This window comes from Thermobia domestica, chromosome 1 (assembly GCF_964235325.1).
Source record: "Thermobia domestica chromosome 1, izTheDome1.hap1.1, whole genome shotgun sequence".
NCBI lineage: Eukaryota > Metazoa > Arthropoda > Insecta > Zygentoma > Lepismatidae > Thermobia > Thermobia domestica.
Genome location: NC_137454.1, coordinates 295,957,089 through 295,984,389, shown reverse-complemented (window position 1 = coordinate 295,984,389; position 27,301 = coordinate 295,957,089). Strand labels below are relative to the sequence as shown.

General features: G+C 34.8%; 2 protein-coding genes across 2 annotated transcripts in view; one reads left to right on the top strand and one right to left on the bottom strand.

Moving 5' to 3' along the window:
- The window catches only part of LOC145661541 (type II inositol 1,4,5-trisphosphate 5-phosphatase-like), a gene marked incomplete at its 3' end in the record, with an annotated part of 133,813 nt that extends 124,944 nt beyond the window's left edge, over nucleotides 1-8,869 (bottom strand). The window contains 1 exon segment of the mRNA XM_081726874.1: nucleotides 8,731-8,869.
- On the top strand, nucleotides 281-25,970 carry LOC145661557 (uncharacterized). Its single transcript, XM_081726878.1, has 3 exons — nucleotides 281-407; nucleotides 14,618-15,712; nucleotides 25,707-25,970. Exons 2-3 carry the CDS (start codon nucleotides 14,753-14,755, stop codon nucleotides 25,818-25,820), a joined length of 1,074 nt encoding a protein of 357 aa, XP_081583004.1. The 5' UTR covers nucleotides 281-407; nucleotides 14,618-14,752; the 3' UTR covers nucleotides 25,821-25,970.
- Nucleotides 25,971-27,301: the final 1,331 nt, after the last annotated feature.

Genomic DNA, 27,301 nt, shown 5'->3' with positions numbered 1-27,301 from the left:
AGTTAAATTTTATAATTTTCTTCCTATATTTCTAAGAGAACTTCCATTTCTGGCTTTTAAAAAAGAAGTACAGAAATTACTTATTAATAATTGTATATATAGTGTTGAAGAATTTTTTGAACTCAAAATTGATAGTTAAAATATTTGCGTCTGTTATCCAGTAATCTTTGTTTATATTATGGTATATTATGTTATGTTATATATGTAACCCTAAAAATTTCAACTTCTATTTCTGACGATTGTAATACATCTGATGTTCTCAGATGTTTCTGCAATAAAATTTATTATTATTATTATTAAAAACCATTTTACCAACTGGATTGCTCAGTAGATGAGTTCCTGGAGCATTATAATTTTGAGAGAGAGAGAAAGAAGAAAGTAAGGAACTGCGGGAATATAAATTTATGGTATGTTGTGATTCGGATGTAATACTAAACTTATGAATAATAACCAACACATATTGATATCAATTTTTTTCTCCTTTCTGTTATTGCAGTTAAGGCATCTATACATTAATTCAAGAATTACGACTTTTTTCTTTACTACTAACATAGAGAAAATCATTATTACGTGCAGATTAAGAATAGTCCGTCAGGTGGAAAAAGCAGTTTTCTTTCCCTTTTCTTGATTTGCATGATCTAAGACGTTCTCGACAGTTATTACGGCATTTGTTCTAATTTTCTTGTGATACTCTACTCAGATTCGATCGTTTTATGGTTCCATGCGTTAAATTAGGTTACCAATATTTATTTCATATAGTATTCCGAAGCAAGCATCTGCAACGCAAGGCTGGCTAGAGCCCCGCAGGGCACGTTTGCTGCCTTCATTACTAATAGTTCACTTTCTTTTCCCACATAAGTCACTAAATTCAAGTGCGGTAATCTAGAGCTAAATTAGTTAACATTTTTATCAATTGCCAGTCACCACTATCAACTCACCTCTCCTGTAAATCATCCTGTTCTTTTGCCAGTTTTGGCCCTCCCTCTCTAAACAGTTACTGTTTATTACTTTGGCACTTGTCCAAATACATGCAGATTTATAATATGCGTGCAAACTGATAAGCACTGGAAATGACGTGCTACTCTAGTCCTGTTATCTGCAATTGTTTCATTACGAAATTCACTCACAGCGTCTTAGAAGTTCTTTCCTATGGTAGGAGTTCATTCAAACGTGCAGATTCACTTTACGAGAACTTCCACTGATGAGTATAAGTAGGCGTTCCGACATGCTATGAAATCGACTATGCAGAAAGCACAAACCAAGTTGGGTTACGTAACCACTAAAAACGAGAATGCTATCTAACCCGAGTCGGGGCAGGAGCACAGCAGAGGAAGCCGTGCTAGGGGATGTCCACAAGGAGGTGTGTCGGAGGGTATGCGCAAAAACTAAGATAGTGCAAGTAAAACCTGATATCTCATAAAATCACTAAGATTGGAACATTTGTAATTCTATAGTTGTAAAATATACTTTACTACATCGAATACAAATAGTCGAGTGTTGGAAATTGTTACTCAGTCGTCTTTGATCACTCTCAAGGTCAAAAAGTCAAATTGTTTAAACTTTTTCTCAGATCTATAGAGATCTACAGCATACGTTACAGTGATCTTAAAAAGGATATGTGACAGCAAAACACACACACTTACTTGCACAAAAAACAAAAACCCATCGGTCACATTGAAGAGTAGGAAAATTACTTTTTCTAGGACATCATTATTTGTGCTTGATTTTTTTTTTTTTTCGCTCAAATATTAATAACTATTTACAATAATTTAAACAACGGATGATTTTCAAGTTAACAAATATTATATACGTTCACTAAGGAATATAAAATCATCACGCAAAATCAATTGTATCATAACAGTACAAATTTGTGTCATTATTTGGAGACGACACTGATGCATCTGATTATCATTTAGTGAGAAAGGTATTTCGTGACTACTAGCTAAAAAAAAAGTTGCGAAAATGACATAGTATATCCCACAATCTATTGCGTAGTATTGTAATCTATGTTTGTATAAGAGCTCACTGAGTTGAGGGACAGGTACTCCAGATCTTGCTCTGTGATACAACTTATGAATTAGTTCCTTGACTATCTTTCAGTTTCACTTTTGAAAATGTGATAAAATAAATAAATAAACTCATACCTCTTGATAAGATTTTAATAGGGTTTGACTCTATTATAGAAACCTCGCCATCCTCTTTTCACGAGCGCCTAGTTATAGCAAATAACTGTGACACATGTGTGCAGACAAAATCCGTAATTCCATTATGCATGAACGATTATAGAGACGTTACGAGTGGAACAAATGCATTCTCAAAATCAACCAAATCAAAGAATCGAATGGCCAAATCAATACTGAATAACTTGTCTAAAGTAATAACTTGCTTTGAGAAAGTAACATCAATGAAATTAATTCTTAAGGTCCTTGTAAAGTAATAACTTAGAACCAAAGCTGCTGATTAAGAACGAACCCAAGTAGATGTTTGAGTCTTATATTCTTAGCATTGCCTTATTCGGTTCAGATTAACTTGCACTTACTGTATGGCCTATGAAACCCGGAGATTCAATTCCGCTTTCATCACCAAACCTTCCACTGACTTCTGTCCTTAGCCAACTGTATCCAGTTTCTAATTTGAATTCCCATTTCTGCGAGATCCATCTTAATATGTCTTCCGTGTACGCCTGGGTCTTCATAATGGTTTCAGGAAATGTTCTGAGGAATAATTTCGAGTCATTATGAAGTTCTTGCCATTCCCGTTCTTTTTGAGTCCAATTATTCGCATCGGAATTTTGTTCTTAAATTATTTCAGTTTGTGTTCTTGCTTTAGAGTAAGCGACTATATTTCGCAACCATATAGCACAACAGGCATGCTTATTGTTTTATATATTTTAAGCTTCAAATTCCTCGACAACATTCACGAAGACGAAACTGAATAACACGAATTTTCTGCTTTTACTCGACATTATTTTTCTTTGTGGATATGGTTTTGATAGATATATAAAAGTATCCACTTTGTCGAAAGTATCATTTGATATTTCGTCATATCCATGATTCACAGTATTATGATTCGCGCGAGTTACTGTGCATTTTTTTCTCTTATTTGCGTGTAAACCCATGTTCCTGCAAGCATTTAATACAACTTTGCATTTCTCTGTGTTGTCCTTCTTTATCCCCTATCAAATTTACATCGTCAGCATACACTATAACCTGGTATATATCATTCAGTTCCAAGTTTTGGTTGCTTTCTTTGATAATTCCTTTATAGCATACTCCAGAATAAAGTTGAGTAACAATGAAGACGACTCATCTCCCTTTTCAGGCCATTCTCTACGTGCAAACTCTATTCGTACTTTAATTTGGGATTCATGTCTTAATTAATCTAACTAGCTTTATCGGTATTCCAAATTCTGTAAGAATGTACAATGTTTCCCTCTTAACCGAGTCGTAGGCCTTTCTGAAGTCTAAAATCAATTAATAATTGGTGTACTGGGGTAGTGTATTCCCATTTCTTTTCTAGTATTTGAAAATGATAAATATCTGGTCGATAGTTCATCAATTTCAGCTATATCCGCATTGATAGTCTTAATAATTTCATCTCCGTATGGGCCAATCTTGCTAACAGAATGTTTGAGAGGATTTTGTAAGATACCTCGTTAATTATTATAATCAGTTTTTGGTGCCTTTCTTGTGAGTTGGAACATTGATTCTTTCCACTCTTGTGGCAATTCCTTCTCCTTCGGGTCAAAGAGAATGAGTTTGTGTATCTTATTCCACGATTTTTTCCGTCCATCTAAAATTAACTCAACCGGAATTTCGTGTACAGCCTGTGAGGTTTGTGTTTCTTTAATATCTTGAATGTCTGTGTGCCTATACAGTTTCGCCGTATGCCTTTCACGAACAATAGTTTTTAGCTGCATGATAAGAAAATCGTCAAAGAAATCTTTTCATCTATTCAAAATGCTATTTGTGTCAGAATTGTTCCGTCGGCTTTCTTTAATTTATAAGCGCGAAGTTCATAGCCTTTCTTAAATTCGTTGATGCCCTAATTCATGTCCGAATGTTTTTATTTTTACTATTATCTTCAAGTTAATCAATTTTAGCTTTCAAAAATCGTGTTTGTTTGTTCTGAAAATTTGGCAGTTTCTTGACTGATGTCAACGAAATTTTGTGTAGTTACATGTAGTTAGATTTTGTAGCCAACGCACTTTTGCCTGCTTTCTCTTCTCTGCTAGTTTAGTGCATTAACTTTGACTTTAGTGCATTATGTTACCAAAGTAATTATGGCTATAACGACAACTACGGAGGAACTAAGTAGTTTTTGTAGGAAGAACTACGCTGCAACTTATATTAGGTGGTCACCGCTAGCTAGATTTATATCGCAGTTGGAAGGAATGAGGTGGTGGTGGAACCGCGCGAGAGTTCGTCTGTAGGAATCAAGTATGAAGCAACGATGAATATTCTTTAAAAAAAAAAAAAAAAAAAAAGCAACATTCACTAACTTGTGTTTATAAGTCACTACAAACTGGCTTTGAAAGATAATTGCAGTTGTTCACGGTATGTATATATTTACAGACGAATTTTGTGTTTCTTGCCTTCAAAGATAAGTGTCTGTAACGCTACTATTCTTTTTCTTGTAATCAATACACTCTACTTTCCAAATTTGAACATGTTCGTTTCGTTTAGACTATTGCATTGTTCATGCCAATATTTTTGTACGTATATTTTTGTTATATCTTCAGCATTACTTAAGCATGTAAGATTCCTGCATAATTATTTATGCAGTACTATTTAGCTATGATATAACACATTTCTCTATAAATTTTGGAAGTAACAAGGACGCTAACATTCCTATCTTTGATATCAAAAATACTTCTAAGGAGAAAGGAGTAAAACACTCTGAAATTGTTTTCTTGTGAAAGATTCATCGTAGATGGTGTTGATTTTTGTTGTGTGATTTCTTCACTATTATTTATCTTAAAAGTATCCCACCTAAAAAAAGCAGCCACTTATGTAATACTCTTTTGTTGTAATATGACATATTTCACATATTAATTTTGCAAACCTCTGGTTTGTATTATTCATCAGTACCGTAACTACATAATGTAAGTGTAATTACCAAGTAATTCATTATAAGAAGTAGTAATTACAGACCTTATAAACTCCCTAATTTCTTACATAAATGTCCGAAGGGATTTTAAAGTCAGATTCACTTTCCAAGTAATGTTCCCCTTATCGCGTTGGGTCCTCTAATTTTATGCACAGCTTTACTGCCGTGATTCGGTATGCCTTGTAAATTATTTTTAAAACTTTTCTGTAAATAGCGCCCTAACCCTCATTGCTGGTTGCCTGGATTTATTCCTACACTTCCCGATGAGTCACAAAGCAAAACCCTAGAGGCATACCTAGTAAAAATAAAAAGACGACTATAGAACAACTTTGTACGTCAATGATAGTCAATTTTACGCAGAAAATAGTCATTGTGCAGTGATATCTCTTATTCCGAAATTCGTTAATCTGCAGCTTGGAAGACACATCGATAGTAACATCTTCCGAAAGCTATTTACAAAGTGGTAATCTGGATCTACCTTTGCGTGATAGGATGCATTTCAATTGATCAGAAAAAATGTACTCACACAGAAACACTCATATCACAATTCGACGTGGGGGACATGGTGGCTCAGTAGAAGAGTGTTTACCCCTGCTGCATGGGATCCCTAGTTCGATCCCCGCCCAAGTTAATTTGTAGTGAACAACATCGTGTCCGTGGGTATTCTCGGGATGCTCCCGTTTCCTATCACTTTTTCATTCTACCAATTCTTCCATCATTATTCACTTACCTTAATCATCCGTCTCTCTTAGCCTGAAGAGCAAAAGCTTCGGATGATTTTTTTTTTTTAATTACAATTCGACGCACACATTTCAAAGACCAATTGTCAATATTTTCGCTATGCATTCCTTAGGACATCTCGTTGCTTGCAGAACTACATATTCTGATCAGTTTCTTCTATTGTAGAAATAAATTGATCGATCGTGAATTATTGTCTTTAAATTTCCTAATTGTTATAGTATATATTTGTATATTATTCATTTAAAAAATACTTACCTGAAAAGCATTCAAAATCATTTAAAAGTGAGCGTTTCGGCAAAAAGTTATTGATGGCTTCCGAATATTTTTTTTTTTTAAACTGTATCCCGTTCTTCATTATCTTACTTCCAGTACTTTTCTAAAATTTTCCTTTTACCTAAGTATTCTTCATGAGCAGTAACCGGCATCTTATGTAGCTGATTAAAATTAAAAATCATTTCTTTTCAGTTCTAATTGTTTCAGCTGTTTTATTTCACTCCACTAATAACGTAATTGGTCGATCAGAAGCGTTCGCAAGACACTAATTTGAATTTCACCAATAAAATTTTAAGAATTACCCTTTCTAAGGTATTCCTCTATGCTAAGAACGTAAACTGTCTTTAAGAAAAAAAAAGTTTATATCTCACTCAGTCCACTTCCAATATTTCTTCTCACATCCAAATTTTACAGATTATGTTGACGACACCTATGGCACTTACACCTGATACTAAGTGCCGATGTAATAGATGAATCTTTGTTACTTCTACGGCTGCTCAAAATCCGCCATGTTGTACTCTGTCTTGTGTTAAAAAAAAATATGTTGTACCAGATATTAATTGAGGTATCCTTTTTTTTCTTTTTTAATTTTTAATATTTTTTAATTTTTTAAAATATAATTTTCGATCCAAAATTCTGTTAATAATGTTATTCCAACCCTTATCGGAATTTCCTTATCTAAATTTAATGTTGAATTTTTTGTTCTTATATAGTATAATTCGGAAATGTTCCTTTTTGTGTGTGACACACTCTTGTGAAGCGCTTGCACTCCTTATTTTTGTGCTTGGTATTTTGCAGATGTCGTGACAAACTTGATGTGTTTTCTTAATCCCTTTTCTTTATCTCCCAGATGTTCTTTAACCGCATTGAAATATTTCTTTGTGTGATACCTGTATAGCGCTGGACACAAGAGCAAGTGGTCTGATAAACATACAAGAACAAAAGTGTATCGTTGAAATAATTTTTATATAAGGATAGTGTTTTTGTATATTTCTACGATCTTTAAACCATATTTTATTCCTGAAGTATTCGCTGTTTTTTAAGTTTGCGAGATATTCCCGGCTGCAAATTAAAAAAATAAAATAATAAAATGAAAGAAATAAAAATAATAATGAAAAGATAAATTCTAAGTTACAATCTTGTAACTTAGATACAAGGTCTTCAAGGACATACACAAGATTGATAAGAATCAGGAAAAAAAGATTCGAAGAAAGTACATCAAGGGGTGCTACACGTTCTGAAAAGTTGGTTTTACGTCCAATAGAGAATTGATATATATTGTTCTTTTGTCAAACACGGAGAACTTAACAAAGGTAGTACACAAGTAACCAATATTATTCTAAAAGAACAAAATCCTCTGAATATATTACACATTAATTCTAACGAAGTAAGGGTTAATGATTTAGAGAAGTCAGAGGAACCCTCGGGCAATTATTGAACAAATGTTTATACAGTGAGAAAGTAGTAGTATTGCACAATGATGTATGTAAGCCTCAGGTTAATCTAAGAGTTTCCAATGGTACTATTTTAATATGAGTAGTTTCCTCCGGGTACGTCTACTCCAGTAGTAAACAATAATCTTACGGATTCAGAATTCGACAATGATAGGATAAAAACGGTAAATGAAGGGAGATTCAATGAACAATTAAATAATGAAGGAAAAGAGAGTAGCATTCAGTTGGAACACGTGATGGACCCGCACGATATAAGATCAGAGTTATTGAATTAATTAATGGTTCGAGTACAAATAGAGAACTCAATACCAACTCTTCCGTAAAAGAGTTTGAAAATTTAACGGACTTCACAGTTCCATGTAAACTCATTGGCATATTCAATAAAGATTTCAAATTTGGTTTTCTTAAGGATCATATAAATGTACCAACTTCATTAGTGCTGTGGAGGAAACAGCTTGAAAAATTGAGGACCAGAAAGTTGGTAGTAAGAGTTTATTTGATTAGCAGTAGATTGAAACTGCACCAATCGCTAAGTAGTTCAAAAATTACGATCAGAAAAGAATGTTGGTGTTGCTCACTGTTGTACGCAAGGAGGATTATGGAAAATTGAGGGCCAGAAAGTTACAGATTTTTTTTTTTTTTTTTTTTTTTTCGTGGACAATAAACTGTAGTAAGGTTTTATTTGACTAGGAGGAGATTGAAACTGCACTAATTGCTAAACAATTCAAAATTACATCAGAAAAGAATGTTCGTGTTGTTCACGGTTGTACGCAAGGAGGAATACAAAAACTTAATCGTGTGATGTTTACTCCATAGGATGATAATCCAAGTAGAGCAAACATTACAATAGATAGTCATTAATCGAACTTTTCACCCGAGCGTTAACGACGAAACAAGTTGTTGTAATAGCTTCTTTCACCGCTAACCACACATAGGCGAAAATTCAAATAACAGCATTAAACTTACGATTAAGATAAAAATTCAGCATCATTTAACCTGAAAATCAACTAGACACTCCAAGAATTCGATTATATCAATATATTGCACCATGCACAACAAAATGAACGCACATGTGACGACTAACTACAGGTCGAAATGACGTCCAAGATAGGCATAATTGAAGCTTATATTTTATAATAATTAGGATACTTACATATCTTTATAAATGATAGATAATATTTTGACAGCAAATAATGTGGATGTTCCCTATATGTGAAAATATGCATAGATATTCACGATTGTACATTTTGATATGCACTTTTGTTGCAGCAAGTGTAAAATGCGTCTTTTAGTTTCAATAAATTGGCGCCGAATGAATGCTACGTCACGCAGTTTCCTCCTTGCTCTCGCTGTTCACGTGAATCCCGCCTACCAGAGTGACGTAATCACAGATAGGACTGTGATTGGCTGCCATTGGTTGCCAAGGCCGTCGGCTGCTTCGCTTACCTCGTTGCTAATATACATCCGTTGCGAGGAAGTACAACGATAAGATACACTGTTTGTTTAAAAAATAGCAGCCTTTTAAAAATAAAAAGGAATTAAATTGTCTGAGCCGAGTACACTAAAAATAATGCACAAATAAATTTTTGACAATCGAAACTGAATTATGATATTTATTGAAATTGACGCATTTTTGATCAAATTATTAAAATGATGAGTGGAAGCACTAATTCTGTTGATATTTGTAAGGTTTCTACTGGATGGTTTCGGCCACTTAAGCTATGACCATATTCATCAGGAAATTTACTTACATTAAGATCGAATCATTTTATGTACAAAATTTGCACTTTTAGTCAAGGGTTCATTATTTGGAAAGAGACCTCTTATTAAGCTGATAGTCGATGTAGAATTTTTTTTACAGGAATTTCTTTGTGAAAGAGATGGCAATTTAACAATAACACCGTGAAAGTCCTCTAGACACTAACGAAATATGTGAATTTCTTTTAAGCTATGCTTCTTCTATTCTTAAGATAACTGTTTCACATTAAACATGTCTAAATTTTTTTAAAGTTAATATATCAACTTATTAATTACGTAATCATTAAGAAACGCTTAAATCAAGTTTTTTTGACAATTAACACAAACACTTTGAATATGGCAGCTACAGTAATTCAGTTGCCTCATTCAAAGTGTTAGGATAATTTTCAACAAACTTGAATTTAAGTGTTTCTTAATGATCATATATAGTTCGTATCGTCGCAGAAAATCTTTTCTACATAAACAACAATTTAACAAGAGATCTCTTTCCAACTATGAACCTTTGCACTAGAAGTGCAAATTGAGTGTATAAAGTGATTCGGTCTTATTGTGAACAAGGCCACAGCTTAAGTGGCTCAAACTGTTCAGTAAAAGTTTTAGAGACGCAATTAGTGTTTCCACGTATCATTTTAATAATTCAAATAATGATAGTTATTAGTGCTGTTGAAATCGATTTTTCAGGAAACTGAAGTTTGCGCTTGAAACGAAGCTATGGAGTAGCGTAGAAATATTTGTGTTTTTGCTTTGCAACAGTGAAAAAAAAAAAAAAAAAAAAAAAAAGTTTATCAGTATTGTTGGTCAATATTTAAGGTCCAAGTTGATGCGCATATATTAAGAAATGAACATTATAACACTTTTCCCCTTCCTCTTTCCCTATTCCCGTCCATACATCCAGAAAATTTTATATGATTTAGTTCTGAGCTAAACAAGGGAAGTAAGTGTTGTTTTAGCTGCTATTTATGTCGATTTGGTGCATTTTTACTAGCGAATGGTAATTTGAGTGTAATGCGTGATACGTTAGAAAGGTAAGAATGTTGTTACTGGCTTCGATTTTCTGAGATACCTCGAATTATATTGTCAAACACGACTGAGAAATATATTTTCTCTTCTAGCTACTTTAGATATTGGAATGAAACTTGGCATAAGCATTTTCCAAATGGGCTTTGTGGTGGACAAACACCGTGTGAGTAGTTTTTGCTCTGGGTTCTCCCGTTTCCTCTGACTTGTCATTCCACTATTATCACCCATCTCATCACGTCTCTCATAGCCACAGTTTATAATTGTGTAACGTCAGACTAGAATAAATAAAAATCTGTGGGACTAACGATAAACATATAGGTCAATCCAAGTATTAAGTGTGTTTAAAATTTCATTTAAACGGTTCCACCGTTTTTGGTATACATGTCCACTTATTTTCAATGAGGAACTCCCACTTCCTCCTTAGGATACACATTTTAATAAAAATGACGTAATAAATACCCAGCTCGAGCCAAGTGCTACCTATCTTTAAAAATTCATTTCGAAAAGGTCAGTGCTTTTCGTGATTATGAGAAAGATATTTTAATGTATTAAGAAAAAAGTTATAGAAATTGCTTCTTCCGTTACCTAAGAAAAGCTGAATTTTCTAAATACTGAGGCACGTGTCCACTTATTTCTAATAAAAAAAAAAGTGTGTACCGCGAAGTGTCATCTTCCAAAGTAAGGGACTCGTGAGATATTCTATTTTTAGCATACATTTTAAATACCTCTCCCTGTCTTGGAGCACATATTTATGAAAGTGACATGATAAAATCCCGGCCCGAGTCAAGTGCCATGTTCAAAAATGCATTTCAAACGGTTAAGCCGTTTTCTCGTCATAAGGCGGACACGTTGATTTGAATGTGGAACATATTTCCTCTTAGAAGTGGAATTTTTTAAAGAACTGGGACACGTGTCAAATTACTTTTAATGTTGTGCTTATATATCAAGTTTCATCCTCCTAACTTAAGAGGGTCGTTAGACTTTCTTTTTTGGTATGAATTGTGAATGCCCCCTTCTTCTTTATGGTACGTTTTTTAATCAAAAACATTATAAAATCTAAGATTGATGTAGGTACTATGTTCAAAAATTCATTTCAAACTGTTCATGTCGTGATATATATGTAGACATTTCAATTCTGGTAAAAAGGCTATGAAATGTATTGAATGATAAATAAATTCAAGTTTTTTCCTCAAGTCTCCTATACAGTATGAAATTATTAAGTTAAATACAGTACATTGTCAAAAATTCATGGGGCATTAAGTTTAATCCAAAAAATTAGATGTTGTGTTTAAACGTGCATGTTTAAGAATTTTTAAGATCCGACTATCACAATAATACGGATTAATATGCTAGTTTCATATTGGTATTGATTAGTGTCCAAGAATGACCAGAAACGCTGTATTTTATTTCTGTTTTAAGTAAAATAAACTTTATTTAAATCTTTGTTTTAAAAACTCAATTTAAGTCACTTTGATTTAAATCAATTAACCCTGTAAGGTTAGTACATTTTTCCTTTTTCATTTGATATTGCTAATGTTACCTACCAGGGTTGGCGAAAACCATAAAAAAAAGAAAAAAGAAGTTTTTTTTTGCTTTAAACCAGTTTTTTTTTTGTGTGTGTGTGTGTGTGTGTGTGTGTGTGTATGTGTGTTTAAATAATTTGCTCTATGTATTTATATTTCATCTGGACAGAAATAAGTTTGTTTCGCCTTGGTGTTATTATGCAATAACGGGATTATGCTGGAAGTGGACACGTAAGCCTAAAGAAGTTCGGTCAGTAAATTTCTTAAATCGGGAAACTCCCGCCTTAGCCATCGGGAAAATCCCGTTATTACTTTAAATGCAAAGTAATAACGTGAAAATCCTACTATTGCTTTGCATATAAAATTTTAAGGTTAACGTATCATAATCAGTACGCTAAAATTGAGGTTTAAATTACAAATTTAGTATGTAGATATCATTCAATAAAATTAAAGTCCAATCCAAACTAATGTTGGAAGATGCATAGACATTCGATAAATTTTTGCCAATTTCTATCAATACATTTAAGCAACTTTGGCTTCTTTATAAAACAACAGCCACTGAAGGCAGTAGAAATAACAATTTGGTTGTCATAAACTCATTTATTCATCATTTTGGTAATATGCAGCTCAAGCAGTTTAATTCTCTTTTTAATTTAAAAGGACTAGCATATACTAGCAGACGACGTTTCTATGTGTGAGTGTGTGTGTGTTCTCACTCAGCGGATGCATGTGGGTGGAGTGACCTTGATCAGCACTTCTTCAGCCAATCACAGCTCTGTCCGCTCTTACGTCACTTAACGCGTGAAACCCACGCGAACAGCGAGAGCTGAAGGGATTTAGCGGGATACAAACTACTAGGCGCCGAAGAGACGAATATGTAACAGCTTCTACTACCCTGCTGCAACAAGACACTGTGTGATTATGTTTTGCAATTAGTCGAATCGAATTATTTTTCACATTATAAGAAACATCCATATACATAATTATCATCATTGTTATCTCCCAATTTAAAGCTATGTAAGTATCAATATAATTAAAATTTCCGAATCAATTGACGAGTATTTTCTGCGATTGTGCATGTCATCTCCTATGCCTCGTGGTTGTCTATTTGAGTACATGGTGCAAAATTTACTTTTTACTCATTATTTGTGTAATTTGTTAATTTTCGGAAATATGATGTTGAATCTTTTGTGTCTCTAAAAGTTGTACGTAGAATTTTTGCTTAGGTGTAGTTGGCGTTGAAAGGAGCTTTCTTCGGATAACTTGTTTCATCGTCAACGCTCGAGCAAACGTCCTATTTACGACTATATAATATAATGTTTGCTCTATTTGGACCACCATCCTATGGAGTAAACGTTATATGGTTTCTTTTCGTATGTTAGGATTAACATCCTTATGTAATACCGTGGTTATCAAGAAGATTTTCGCTTAAAGTGACATCCGAACCGCTACTTGGTTTACACTTGAAAAAAGGGTTGTAGTTCGACAGAGAATTGAACATAGGACGCCTTGATTAAAAGGTGAAAAGGAGATAAAACTAATGCAAGTGTTTTGATATGTGGAAACGTCACCATGAGGTTAACATGATTTAAAGCACTTTTCGTTTTTTTCTTTTTTTAAACAGCTGGTTTAAACCAGCCAACCCTGTTACCTACCATCTGTCAAATAATATATGGAAAGTATAAGTAACACCCACCTATTATGTGCTCTAGAGGAATTTTAATTGGATTATTATATTCTTGGTATTATTTCAGCTACCAATCCTGTAGTCTTCGTCAACAAACACCCTCCCCCCACACACACATCCCAACTTTACAAGTATTTTTAGTTTTCTCAACTTACACCCCCCAAAAACAGTGTGTTGTCTTTCTTCAACCCCCTTCCCCCCCAAAAAAAAAACAACCTGAAACTAGTAATAATTTGTTGAAATGTTGATGATTGTTACATCCACTAATTTACAACTTAGCCGTACCAATATACGAACAATCTAAGATATTACTTTTTTAATACACGTTTCGTATATTTTGACATTCCAAAAACTTTGCTAATTTTAATATTTTCTTCGAAAAAATGTAAAAAATATTCGTGAAGTCAGCTCTGCATTAGTGTTTGGCTGTCGAAAGCATCAGAATTGGTTGCCGAAATCACCGGGAATATGTTCATCCAGTTAGGATTCCCAAGGCACTTTAAAAGTAAGAGTAAGAGTTATCACATTATATCCGTGAATACTTGAAAATATCTTTCATCTTTTTTTTGTATCTTTAAGTAATTACGATATGTCAAATTAAGAAGCATACTAGGGGACAACAAAGTACTTTTGTATGTATTTGAATGCTAAGGTGTTAGAGGTAAAATCTTACCTAAAAATGAAATGAAATCTTTCAGTTCTACGTCCCACAAATATGCCGGGTAGATTAAAAAGACTGTGATAATGACAATGAATGAAATGGTGGTGGAATGAGAAACTAGGATTAAACGAAAGAAACCCCCTACAAATCCACGCAGTCCACCACAAAACCCACTTGGCGCGAGATTGAACCAGGGACTCCACGCAGCAGAATTGAACACTCAACAACTGAGCAACAACGACCCTCAAAATTTCTCATCAGTGAAGTCGCGCTGGATTTTCACTCTTTTCTATGTACTTGTGTTTGTCTTACTTTTTATGTTGAGTTCATAGTAAACATATGCAACAATTTTGTTATTTGTGTGATTATAATTGCTTCGCATTTATTGCAGGTAATGCAAGATTCAACCTATGAATCATGGATCGAAAACGACCGTAGAAGTGTGTGAACAATACAAATAAATCTTTTGGTAAAGAGGTGGACATGAATATCTTCTGTAAGAAAAATTAAATACGCATTATAGGTAATGGAGAACGAAGTTGACATCGCAGTGATTCTACAGAAAATGCAACAAAATGCTGATGAATTACGTCGGTTAGATGTAGATCTTGCGTATGAGGATAAAATATTGAAGGAACTATCGATTATATTGAGAAGGGAAGAAGTGGAGAAGTTATTTGATGTTGAACTGTCAATACAAAATGATCCTAATTCTTCTACTAATTATTTGCTTCACTTAAATATAATGAATAATTCAGTTGAAGAATTCAGTCCTCCGTTGTGGTTGATGCATGTAGAAATAAGATCCAGCTGTAAGTGTAGTTCGAGACTCATTAAGATGGGTACACCATTCAGACAAAATTCTCCTTTTGTTTATGTTTTACCTGTAGACATTCATCAGTTGGATTTCCCAGTAGAAGTTCAATGCTCATTAGTGACTTCGCTACGGCATACACGGGTAGGAAACCAAAATGCAGAAATCAGTTCGGTCCAAGCATTTAGTATAGGAAAGAAAATACTAGATGTGTCTCATTTTCTTACAGTAAAAGCAAAGCAAGCCACTTCAGATGGTCCTATTTACACAGATCAAGGAGAGGACACGAAATCCTTTTTCGAAAAGACTTCAGCGCGTAAAGGTTGCGTACCAGAGCCACGTATACGAAATTCTTTACAGTCAAGCGACTTTAAATATGTTTTTCGTTTGATGAAACAAACAACAATGACTCGCATACGTTCTCTTCTTTTGAAAAGCAAAACTCCTGAAACAGGCGAATCTGGTGACAGTAACTTTGTTTTGTCAATAAAAAGAAATACCACGACTGTGACATTCCATAATGTAAATAATTCACTGGTATTAGCAAGTACAAGTAAAAAATTCTTGGATTATCTCAAGGACTATCTTTGCCTCCAAATCAGTGACCTCTACAAATCATCGAAAAGTGATCACCAGGTGTTGATTCGGATATCTTATTTGGCTAAAGCTAAGGTAAGTTGATGGTCAATCAGAAAGTCTGCAATTTCTGAAGTGTTTTGCGTAAAACAAACAGTTAAAAACTGTCCGTGGTTTAAATTTTCCGAAAAGTGTGTTATAGTTGTAAAGTAAAATCACAGTTCTATTAATTAAAATGTGATTTTTAGTTTACTTAATCTACTTTTGCTCCAATCATTATCAAGTACCAAAGGAGAAACTAGGTAAAAGGAAGATAATTACAGGATTTTATGAAGAATGTCTACTAAAATATCAAGATATTAGGTTGTCTAAAAAGCATTAAACTTTTGGAGTTCAAAATTGAAAAAACATTTATTGTGACTAGAAAGTAATATTATGAAATCACATATGCATTCATAGCAGGGTGGCGATAAACCTGGAAAACCGGAAAATGTCAGAGAATTTCACTTGCTGAAAATATTTTAAAAGCATGAAAATTTTAAGACTATCTTAGATGTAGTGGAGTCCTTATTTTCTAATTGGCAAATTCAAACTTAGAAACTTATCTTCGTTTTTCATTAATAATGTATAAGAAACTTGTTCTGTAGTTATGCGCATTATCATTTGCTTTCGCTTGTGCAATGGAATATCATATTGGTGAATCATCCACAAAATGCAGTTGGATCAACAATCCAATGCAAAATTCATTTTCGACGCACGCATGATTCCCAACATTTTTCCTTTTTCGTTGCTACTAGTTTCGATTTTATTACAGTTTTCTGTCCTGCATTAAGTGAGGGAAGCTTATAATAAATGAAAGGCTTTTGGAATACAATTACTCGCATTTGACTTTCCTTGTTTCGATTGCAATGTATTTTAATTCGCAAAGAGGTTTATTTCGGAAATACATATGTGTTTACGAAAATAGCTGAGATAGTTGCGCATCAGCGTATGCATTGGTGAACTTAATGGATAGCCGGACTAATTTAATCTGTCTCTTGATCCTTAACTATGGGATATGTGTATAGGTACCAAACTATACTTTGTACTTTATGCTTGCAATGCAATATTTATTTTTATACATTTATAAGTACACATTTAATAATTTTCCATCAATAATTATACATTTGTAATGATTTGATTGAGATGATTTGTCTCATAATCTTTCTAAAAAAAAAAATATATTGTTTACTCTTATTTCAAAATTATTCTGACATTAAAAACGATCACCAATATGCCAACAATATTTATGGCACACGAGTTCAAATAAAGTTTCAATGTCTCTCTCTCTCTCTCTCTTTAGTCGTTCTTTGAGCAAGTTTTTGTGTGATTTTTAAATGCTGATACGAAAGGTTCGAAGTTTTATAAAACAAAATCTTTTCAGACAAGAGGTGTAAAAAAATATTTTGTAACTGGAATGCAACTTTTGAGAGAGCGGGTACAGAAACTGTTCTGGAGGTTGGAAGGTGTGCCCTCCATGCAGACATCCCTGTTGGCATCCTCTCTCTAAAAATACGTTACAAAGACGGTTTCTTTATTTACAAAAGGGGATCTCCATGATGTTCATAGTATTTTGCTGTTCTATATCCTGTTTTCCGCCAAAATCTTTAGGTTTTGGAACTAAGGAAGCAAAACGGTTTCTTCTTATCTGATGTTTGTTACATTGAATGAAGGAAACTGATTCAAGCAATTGATCATATATCAGATTGCGAGTTTGAATATTGTACATGTTAATACTAACTTAAACAAATTCGGTGGCGTAGTCGGTAGAGCGTTGGCTTATGGGGCCTGAGTTTCTGCGTTCAAGCCATTGCACAGTGGTTCAGGACGAGCAAAAAGCTGGCCAAAACCCAATTTTTGAAAATTGCGTTAGAAGGACACTGGTTTAGTTTATGGGTTACGAAATATCCATAGCTTATTATATACAAATAATGAACACGAATAACATATAACGTGTGAGTTAGAAAGGGTGAAAGTTAACCATTATGGACATATCTGTGAAATAGCTGCCAAATAGAGTATTTGTCATTCAAGTTCATGGCTTGGTATCTGAGAATATGTGGTTACAAGAAACATTTGTTGTATATGGTACAAATATGCTTCTCAAGCATTGCAACTGTCCAAAGTGGCTCTGCAGTATCTTCCATATCTACGTTTCCTCGAACAAAATATGTTAATGTGACAAAATCTAATTTGCTTTAGCAAAAGGTCCACAAAACTACAGAGATTTAATATAGTGCCTAGCGTTCCCCAGCAGAGTTATTGAAATGGCCTGAAAGAATAATCCATGATGAATTGTTTTTCAGGAAGTTTAGGTGCGAATATGTGCGAATTCGTGAATACGTGTTCCTTTGTGATTGTGTGTGGTGACAGGACACTGTAATTAATTATTCCTACTTTTTACGTGCAAGACATCTATAGTTCATAATGATGCTGAGACGCATCCACGTCAATGCGAAAATGAGAGAAATGTAAGGACGTTGTAAAAGGGAACAAACACAGCATGCCCAGACTTGGGTTTTGACGTAATTGGACCTTGGTGATCACCCAGCCCACGTTAGTAAAGACATTCGACGAATTATTTCTAGGTTTTGCAGCAAAGTGTACCAAAAACTGTATAAGAGTGGAAAATCATGACATTTCCTAAAGACACATACAGAATGGCTTGATGAAGAACTAACATTTAAATTCCGGAGACAGATGGAACGTCGATCAAATCTTGGCGGTAGTTTATCGAAGGATTTCAGAGAATCTATTGACAGAACTAAACGGAAGAAAGTGGAAAATTTACGTATATCTGCAAGTACGTCGGAACTCACTTTTGTTGCCAAAATGAGGCTTCGGGTATCAGAACAACAAGATGCAGAAAAAGTACTTCGTGAGGTGACAGAAACAACTTCGACTAGAGTTCGTAAGATGAGACAAGCGTTTATGAGCGCAAAGGACCAGAGCATTTTACTCAAACCATGCACCAAAGAAGAGGCGCTTGCATTGCTTCTCGATCGTAAGTTAACCAAAAGCCAATACAACTGTCTACTGCTTGGTGTCAAAACACGCAACGCAGACATTTATCCAAGTTATCACCAATTACTCGAGGCTAAGAAAGTTGTTACCCGTCAGATGAGAGTATTACTGTTTCAGATGTTAGTGCAGAAAGTAAATCGCAAGCTTTATTGTAGAAAAAAAGTTGAACGAGTCCAGTGCATCGAATAGCAGATTCAAGCTCACCTATCAACTGTGAATGTCAGTGGAATCCAATTTTATGTGCATCACGAGCTCATTTTCACTATGGTAGATGGAAAAGTTGTAATGCACTCCTTAACAACAAATCTCTTCAAAAATGTTATATTTGCAAAGCACCTTCCAAAGAAATGAACGATTTAGAGAGAGTTTCTATGAAAGACATAGACGCATCCACATTTCTCTTTGGACTGTCAGTGTTACATGAGTACATACGATATTTTGAGTGCCTCCTTTATATTGCATATAGACTCGATTTTAAGACATGGCAAGTTCGAAAGAAGCACAAGGAACTATTGAAATCACGAAAACATGAAATTCGGAAGCAGTTTAGAGCAAAAATAGGCCTTAATGTGATAGACCCAAAGCAGAAGACAGTGAAACAAGCAAGGATGGGAACACTGCTAGATGTTTTGCGGACTCACACCGATCATCGCAAATAATGGGGAATTCTGAACAACTGATTACACGTTTTTCGGTGATACTATCTGAAATCAATTCTGGTCTTGATATTGATTCCAATGCTTTTGACAGTTATGCACTGGAGACAAACTCTTTGTTCATATTTACAGTTGGTTCTATGTGTCTGCTAGTGTCCATAAAATTCTTGTTCACGGATCGGCTACAGAATGCCATTTTACCAACAGGTCAGCTTTCTGAAGAGGCACAAGAGGGACGGAATAAAGACTTACGAACATTGCGGAAAGATCACTCACGCAAATTCTCTCGCACTATTACGAATCAGGATACGCTGCATATGCTCCTTATTACTTCTGATCCCTTTCTTTCGCGTATTAGGCACATGGCTACCGGGAAGAAAAGACGCTGCTTGTCACATGAAGGACGACTGCTGTTAAAGACGTCGGAGCGTGGAGCAGAAGGAGCCAACGCGGCGTCCAGCAAACAAAAGAATGAAAGCATTCCATTTTTATTCAGCGATATTGACAGTGACAAGAGATGATTGACGTACAAATGTGGTTTACAAAATTAATTCTCGTTTTCATTTATGTGTGTGAGTGTAATGAAGACTTGTATCTATGAGTGTAGTGCAGATTTTTATGTGAGTGTACTGACGTAATACATACCAATACGCAGTACTTTATCAGTATTTACAAACATTTCCTACTAACTCTCTCCTGCACATAAGGCTAGTGCAACCGAACGATGAACGTGTTCGTTAATTCTTAGTACTATAAATATACAATTTTCACATATTTGAGGCATTAGAAGCATTTTGTACATTGTTATAAATGGTTATAGGTTTTGGCCAGGCTTTTGCTCGTTCTGAACCACTGTGCATTGGTGCACAATTTGGGATTTGTGGGAAATAAACACCGAGCAGCAGGGTTTCCGAAGACCTTCCGTTTCTCCCCGTATTCACATTTCTTTTGCTTTTATAGCATTAAATCAGTAATTGCTATCTCGTTTGTGGAACGTTAAACTAATAACATTAATGAGGAGCATAAATATTAAGCAATTAGTTTCCGTCTGCCAATAACCGTAAGGTGCCTTCAGGATTTGTGAAACGACAAATTTGGAATGATTAACTTCTTTCTGTAAATAATGTTCCGAGAAACGATCTTATTTTTCTCAGGAGTAAACTGTTCTCCGTTCGTTTTCTGCGTGGGAATTTAGTTTACTTTCGCGATAGTATTCCTTACTGAAAAATAGAATTTTGTAAATTGCCAAATGTGCGAACCTAATAGTTAATACGAGGTAATAAAGGTACTGTTACAAGAAATTCCGAAGAATAAATAGCAGCCTAAGAATGAGTGTATACCTTTTATTATCGTGTATTAAGCATGCGATCATGTGTCATTGGTTATTTCATTTAGTTCGGCATTTGCATTTCTTATCTTGGAAACTAAACACAAAAACTGTCTATGTCCCAAATAGAAAAAGAAGTAGCAAATCCAAGTTGATTTATACAGTGGAACGAGGTGGAGATACATGCTGAAGAACAATATTTTAATGCAATCGTGTGCGAGAGACTTTTATTTACAACAGCATATTGTATAGAAAGGCAATCGAGAAGGGTGGAGTGCAGAGTAACAGCTTTGTGCTACTTTAGCGTGGTTGTTTAAGGTAGGCAGGATCGAAAGTGAAGAAACGTTGTACTTGTGGTATTCGGTGATAGTTGGGTCGTATGTTCCTGAGCAGATAACAAGCATGTTAGTTTCCAAGTATTCCAAAACCACGTTCAGTCCTTCGTGGTTGTTCGATATTTCTGCATCGTAGATTCGTGAAGTGCCAGGTGATTTTTTCCCCTCTCTCTCTTTGTAACATTTGCTGGAACATCTTTTCGTTCAGCAACATACGACTACAAGCGGTAGTAAATTACATGAAAGGTCCATTTCAGTATTACGCCTTTTTGAATAAAGAAAACAAGCTAGTACCTTCTAAGTTGAAGTGTCATCCTATATGTACCTCATCTGTACATAACTTAAAGGTTTCTGGTGGTGATGTATACTCAAATGTGGATTCTACAGTGCAATTGGATATGAGCTCGAGGACGAAACAAAGTAGTTTACAAGGATTCTAAGTGAAAAATACCATTATAAAAACAGAATTATTATGGTGTATTTAAAGAGTAATCATGTAAATCAATGCACACTGCTATTAAATGTGAAAGTATCGCTTATGTGCCCAGATAGTGAGATTGCAGCTTCAACGTGACAAAATAACATATACTTATTTTATGTGTTATCACCATACTTTAGAAGTGAATTATTGTGCTGCCAAAATGTCGATCCGTGGCAAAAATACGAACTAAAGCTCACACCCTCGGCACATCCACGCGCTGAGCCAATAAGGGTTCAGCTGTTGCTAAGCGAGAGAAAGGGATTGGAATTCCTTCAGCCGATAGCAGCGCTTGGAACAGAAAACTAGGTGTCAAGTTAATGTGATATCTATAATTCAGGTGTTGAAGAAGACATAAATGTGCAATTCGGGATACGGACAAAATCTCGCGGCCGAAACATCGCCTCCCAAAATCTCGCGTGGCCAAAACCTCGCCGGACAAAATCTCGCCTGGTCAAAACCTCACGGACCAAAAATTTGCGGAATGAATCCTTTCCTTAAAATTTACCCAATGAGTTTCTTAATATGCAATTGTATATTACAAATAATAATAATAATAATAATAATAATAAGATAATACAAAATATCGTGTGTGTGGATTTTCCTGGAGTATTATCGTTTTTTCTTACTTTCTTCATTCCATTATTTCCTTCATCCTGCTCATCTACGTCTCCTCTAACCTACAGGACATAATCGTGGGACGTAAAAACTCAGATATTATTTCATGCTTTCACAAATAGTATTCGATTTTGTTTTCGTAAAATCACCGTCAAAGTGAAATAAAAACAATCCCAGGCTCAAACTCCATCTATATTGAAAATTTGATCGAGACCGGTCGGGTAGTTCAAGAGTTATTAAGTCACAAACGCATCCACTTTAATTTTTATGTATTTCTATATGTTTCCCCCTTCTCCTCAAAGTGAAATGATAAAAACCATACCAGGCGGTAATCTGATCTGTCTGGCAAATTCGATCGAGATTGGTCTCGTGGTTCAAGAGTTATTAGGTTTCATTTATTATTATATATCTCCCCCTCCACTTCATTATGCCGTCAAAGTGAAATCACAAAAGACATCCCAGGCCTGAACCTAATCTATGTTGAAAATTTGATCGAGATCGGTCGGGTGGCTCAAGAGGTATGATGTCACAAACATAGTCATTTTCATTTTTATATAGGATAGATTTTCAAAGCACGCGTTAGAATATTTTCTTGTCATTATTTTAATGCAATTATGTGTTATTACAAAATATATACATATAGCAATATATAGAGCATTCTACATCGAAGAAATCGTCGTGACGAGGTTTTATACTAACGACATTTCTTCCCAAGCAAGATTACATCCCGCGCAGTTTGGACCAGGCGAGATTCTGTGTCCGGAGATCAGGACCGCGAGGTTTTGGCAGGCGAGATTTTGGGACGCGAGGTTTTGTACTCAAACCTTGCAATTCTGGAGTACCGTGAAAGAGTAAGTTTGCATGAATTATTTGACATGGGTGTTTTAGGAAATTCTACAGCTTCTGTCCTTTTAATCGCTTTCAAAGAGACACTTTCGCTGTTGAACTTAAAAAAGAGTGTTCAGATTTCAATGGATGACCCTAATACAAAATTTACATTTCTGCATATTTCCCAAGTCAGGTATTAAGACGTCATAAATGATACTGCAACACTATATAGGAAGCTGTAAATTACTTACTTTACGTGGAGCATTTGAGGTAACGAACTGGAGAATCATTGATTTTCTAAGAACTCTGCATAACTTTTTAAAGCATGTTCCTGCACGCCGTGCTGAATATATTCCAATAGAGACTCAGAAAATATTCCAGTGAAGTTCTGTTTTGTTAGCTTGAAAGTAATAGTGTTGTGCAACGAGCCATGGACATTTCTCTGTACATTCTGTTGTATATTAAACGTGGTAGGAAGGATAAGAAGATTCTGAGCTCTACGAGCTATCAGATCGTATGAAGGTATGGTGGAAGAAAATAAAATGCTCATTGCTAAACTTACATTTTTTGAAATACTTGCGTCAGAAGTAAAATATTACCTTACTGTAGTTCGGACTGACTCTCTTCTCAGTCCATTTCTTTACAATACTTTATCAGACGTGATAAAAAAAAGGTGGTGCAAAATAAGTTTTTAAAACCGAAAGTTTTAGTTCTTCGAGTCCATGTATCAGGGTCATGAAAAACCCAGTTTTCTATTTAAAAAAAAAAAAAAAAAAAAAAAAAAAAGCTCAGTGGGTTTTATTAAATTTTGTACGTATATTTAAAGCCATATTCCTACTTAAAATATCATTTAAGCATTCATGTTCTATTGTAGGCCCTACACATGATACTATTCCTTTGTAGGGCCCCGGTGGTTCATCTCTGGCTCGGGTTCTTAGTTCGATTCCAGCTCCCTCCAAGCGTCTACAAAGTACCTTTTTCAATGTTATTAGACACTTCTATGCCTGACACTGCAGATGTGGTTTGCGTCGCCGTGCTGGCAGCAAATTGTGACTCAAGTACAAGTCTTAAAACACAGCATTTACGGTAACTCGTGGTCACACTTGATGTGAGAGGATAATGCCTTCGTGGTCATAGAATATTACTATTATGACTTTAACGTGTACTGACTCTTGTTTGAACTCCTTTGGTCATTGGAACGCCAGGTAGCGCCATTCACTGAACTGACATTTCGATTTTAATTCGTGTTGATATGATGGTATGCTTATGGTGAGTTCTCGAGAAGTTTATAGGAAATTACACTGTTCTTAAAGAAAAAGAAAACGGCTAGAGTCAATTTTATTAGAATGTATAATACATTTTACGTGCGACAAATTATGACGGTATTCACTGCTTGTGTTTGGCAGAATTACAATAAATTCATTTCGTGTTGTACTATCCATATTAATACATATTTTATAGTATTAACAATGGACTGGCGTTTCAATTCTGGTTCGTAGGATCTCTCGCATGTTTCGTTAATCGCAATAATGCGGTACAGAAAATCAACACCTTCGTGCGCATAACGTTGAAATTGTAACCTGGTTGCAGTCTTACGCATCCCGAAATTGTGTGTTAGTATGAGGTACACAAACGCAGGTGAAATATTCAGTTTATTTGCCATTTCAGCCGATCATTTTCGAGCAATGTTCGCAAATCCTCCACATGATGATCTGCAGTCGTTTGAATACGGGCCATATTATGTTGTCTGCTGACTGGCGTCCCGCTTCGAATACCGCATCCCATTCGCAACGTCCTATAAGACAGCACTTTTACCACATGCCTTTCGTAATTCTTTGTGGATCTGACGTGTATTTCGACTTTGTGCCACCTAAAACTTGATGAAAACACGCTGTTCTGTACGGATAGACATTGTTTAGAACGGTGCTACATTCACTGACCACACAGACACACCAAGTACACGAACACTTCGACACAATCGCTACGTTGCCCAGAACACAATAATTCGTCATTTATCTCCCGGATAAACGGCAGTTGAATTATAGTAGTGTTGGCACTTATATCTAAATTACCCTCTTATATTGAAGATCTGAATATATATCCTGAAGTATTCGAGTATTTTCTATTTCTGTTAGGTAGCAGAATCTCTAAAAACTGGTTTTATTTCCATTTATAATGGACGTTTAAGTAAAACTAGGCGAAAACAGTTGATTACACAATTCGTTGATCCTCGTGGATTGCGTTGCGACTTGAAGTACGACCATCAGTATTGACGTCAGTACCCGTTCAGCCCAATAGATCAAAATGAAGAAATGTGGTCATGTTTCTTTATTGTCCGTAGTATATATATATATATATATTTGTAAGCTTTAACAAGTAACACAAGTCAGTAAGTTATTTGTGTTATTTCAGGGAACAGAAGTCAATTAATGGATTATAGACTCACGAATATGAACACTGTTGATATATATATATATATATATATATATCGCTTAATTTTAATACAGATGGTTAAAGCACTTAAATTTAGTACGTAAATTTCTGTTGTTTTCATTTTAAAACTCGAAATCCAATATTGACAGCAGATACACCTGCAAGATCTCTCTTAAGTTCATATATTAAGTTATAACTTTACTGTTTGTGTTTTCTGTAAATTTAGTTTACATGCAAGATGTAATTGTGGTTAAAGAATTATTTCTGTCACATATTCTTTGAAATATATAAAGTTATTTCGTTTTGCTTGTCAGTGTGCTGTATACTAACCCTTCCTCTTCTTGTATTTCAGGCATTAATGTTAGCGTTGAACCTAGGAGAGTCCAGGGAAATCTTGAGTATAAATCACCTACACCATGTAAGGCAAGAACTACGTAACAGCCTAAGTAAGAATCTGGCTCTTTAGTGGAATATATTAATAACGTACGATCTTTGAACAAGTTCATTTGTGGCGTTACGACGACTGATTCTCAGTACAAGTTGCTGGCTAGAGAAAGCAGTGCACAGAGGAAAATAAAACAAAGTTACTTCATTTAGTGTTAAATGACTTTTTTTTTTTTTTAATGTTAATATAAGGAATTAAAACATATTTAACATTATGAATAAAAACAACCCATTCTGTGAGTCTTAATTGTGATGAAGTTAACATGTTTTCCGAGGACTAGGATCATCGTAAAATGTCAGATCATTTTAACGTTGGTTGCTAAAGATGGTCAAGGAGAAAATTTACTCCCAGACTGAAGTAATACAAAGTTATGTAAACTCATGAAAAATGTTCAAATGCATGAATACAGTAAGGCAAGAGCAGAACTATTCGTTCTGTAGCAAATAGGGGTCTTCTATATTATTGAATTAATATATGAAAGGCTTGGGACATTAGTACAATATGCTCTGTTCGGGTAAAAACTCGTATGCTGCTGTTGTACCGTTAAAGATTTATATAAAGTGTATGTTTTGATCTATTGATCAATGAAAGCATTGCTCCACAATAAAGCCGTTTAATATTCTAAGTTGCTAGCATATTTCAATGTTTTGTTTATTGTACACTAGCTAGTAAAAAAGCTTGCTTAAACAATTACTACAGGATGTCCGAAAACTTTTGAACCAGTGCGACTTATGAAAGCTTGTTATCTTCGTTACTCCATGGATCTGCATATTTACTGTAATGATACTTTAATTTGTGAACCGAACAGGATAAAAAATAATTATACCTTGAAAGTGTCATATTAAATGTGGAAATTTACCTTTATTATTTATCATACATAAAACCAATGTACACCCATAAATTATTATTTATGTATTAGACACATATACACACTGTAAGAAGGATCTCATACTGAAAGAACAGAAGGTGCTCAAACTTACAAGTGAGACGGACAGGAAAAAAAATAAAACTTTATAAGAATATTATAGTAATAGTAATGTATATTACTAATCTCTAATTATGCAACAAGGGTAACATGGAAGTGATGCCAGACGGTGCCAACACCTTATTTATACTTTGGCATCGATATAAATAAGGTGTAGGAAAAAAGTTACTTCCACACGGGACAAACGGTGTGTTTGGCAACTCACGGAGCGTTCGATCAGTTATGCAAACCCCGTGTCAGCCTATTGTTGATGCATGTGTTCGAATTCTCCAGAATTTAGTTGAACTGCGTTTTATACGGCGCATCAGTAAGTGTGTCACGGTGAGTAGACGTCACTTTTATCACCTCTTGAATTACTTGTATAAGAAATTTGGTTTACCAAACCTCCTTTATATATTTCCCCTTTCCGTCCGAGAGACAAAAAATTTCAGGAACTACTTAACCAATCATCATGAAATTTGAAGAGAGTGTAGAGGATTAAAAGTTAGAAATGGAGTTCTTTTCTGCAGTCAATCAA

What these genes read in the sequence shown, in the direction of transcription:
- LOC145661557 (XM_081726878.1), top strand. Translation starts at nt 14,753, where the DNA reads ATGGAGAACGAAGTTGACATCGCAGTGATTCTACAGAAAATGCAACAA. An exon ending in CTTATTTGGCTAAAGCTAAG is followed by an intron (nt 15,713 to 25,706) that starts GTAAGTTGATGG and finishes CTTGTATTTCAG; the next exon opens with GCATTAATGTTAGCGTTGAA.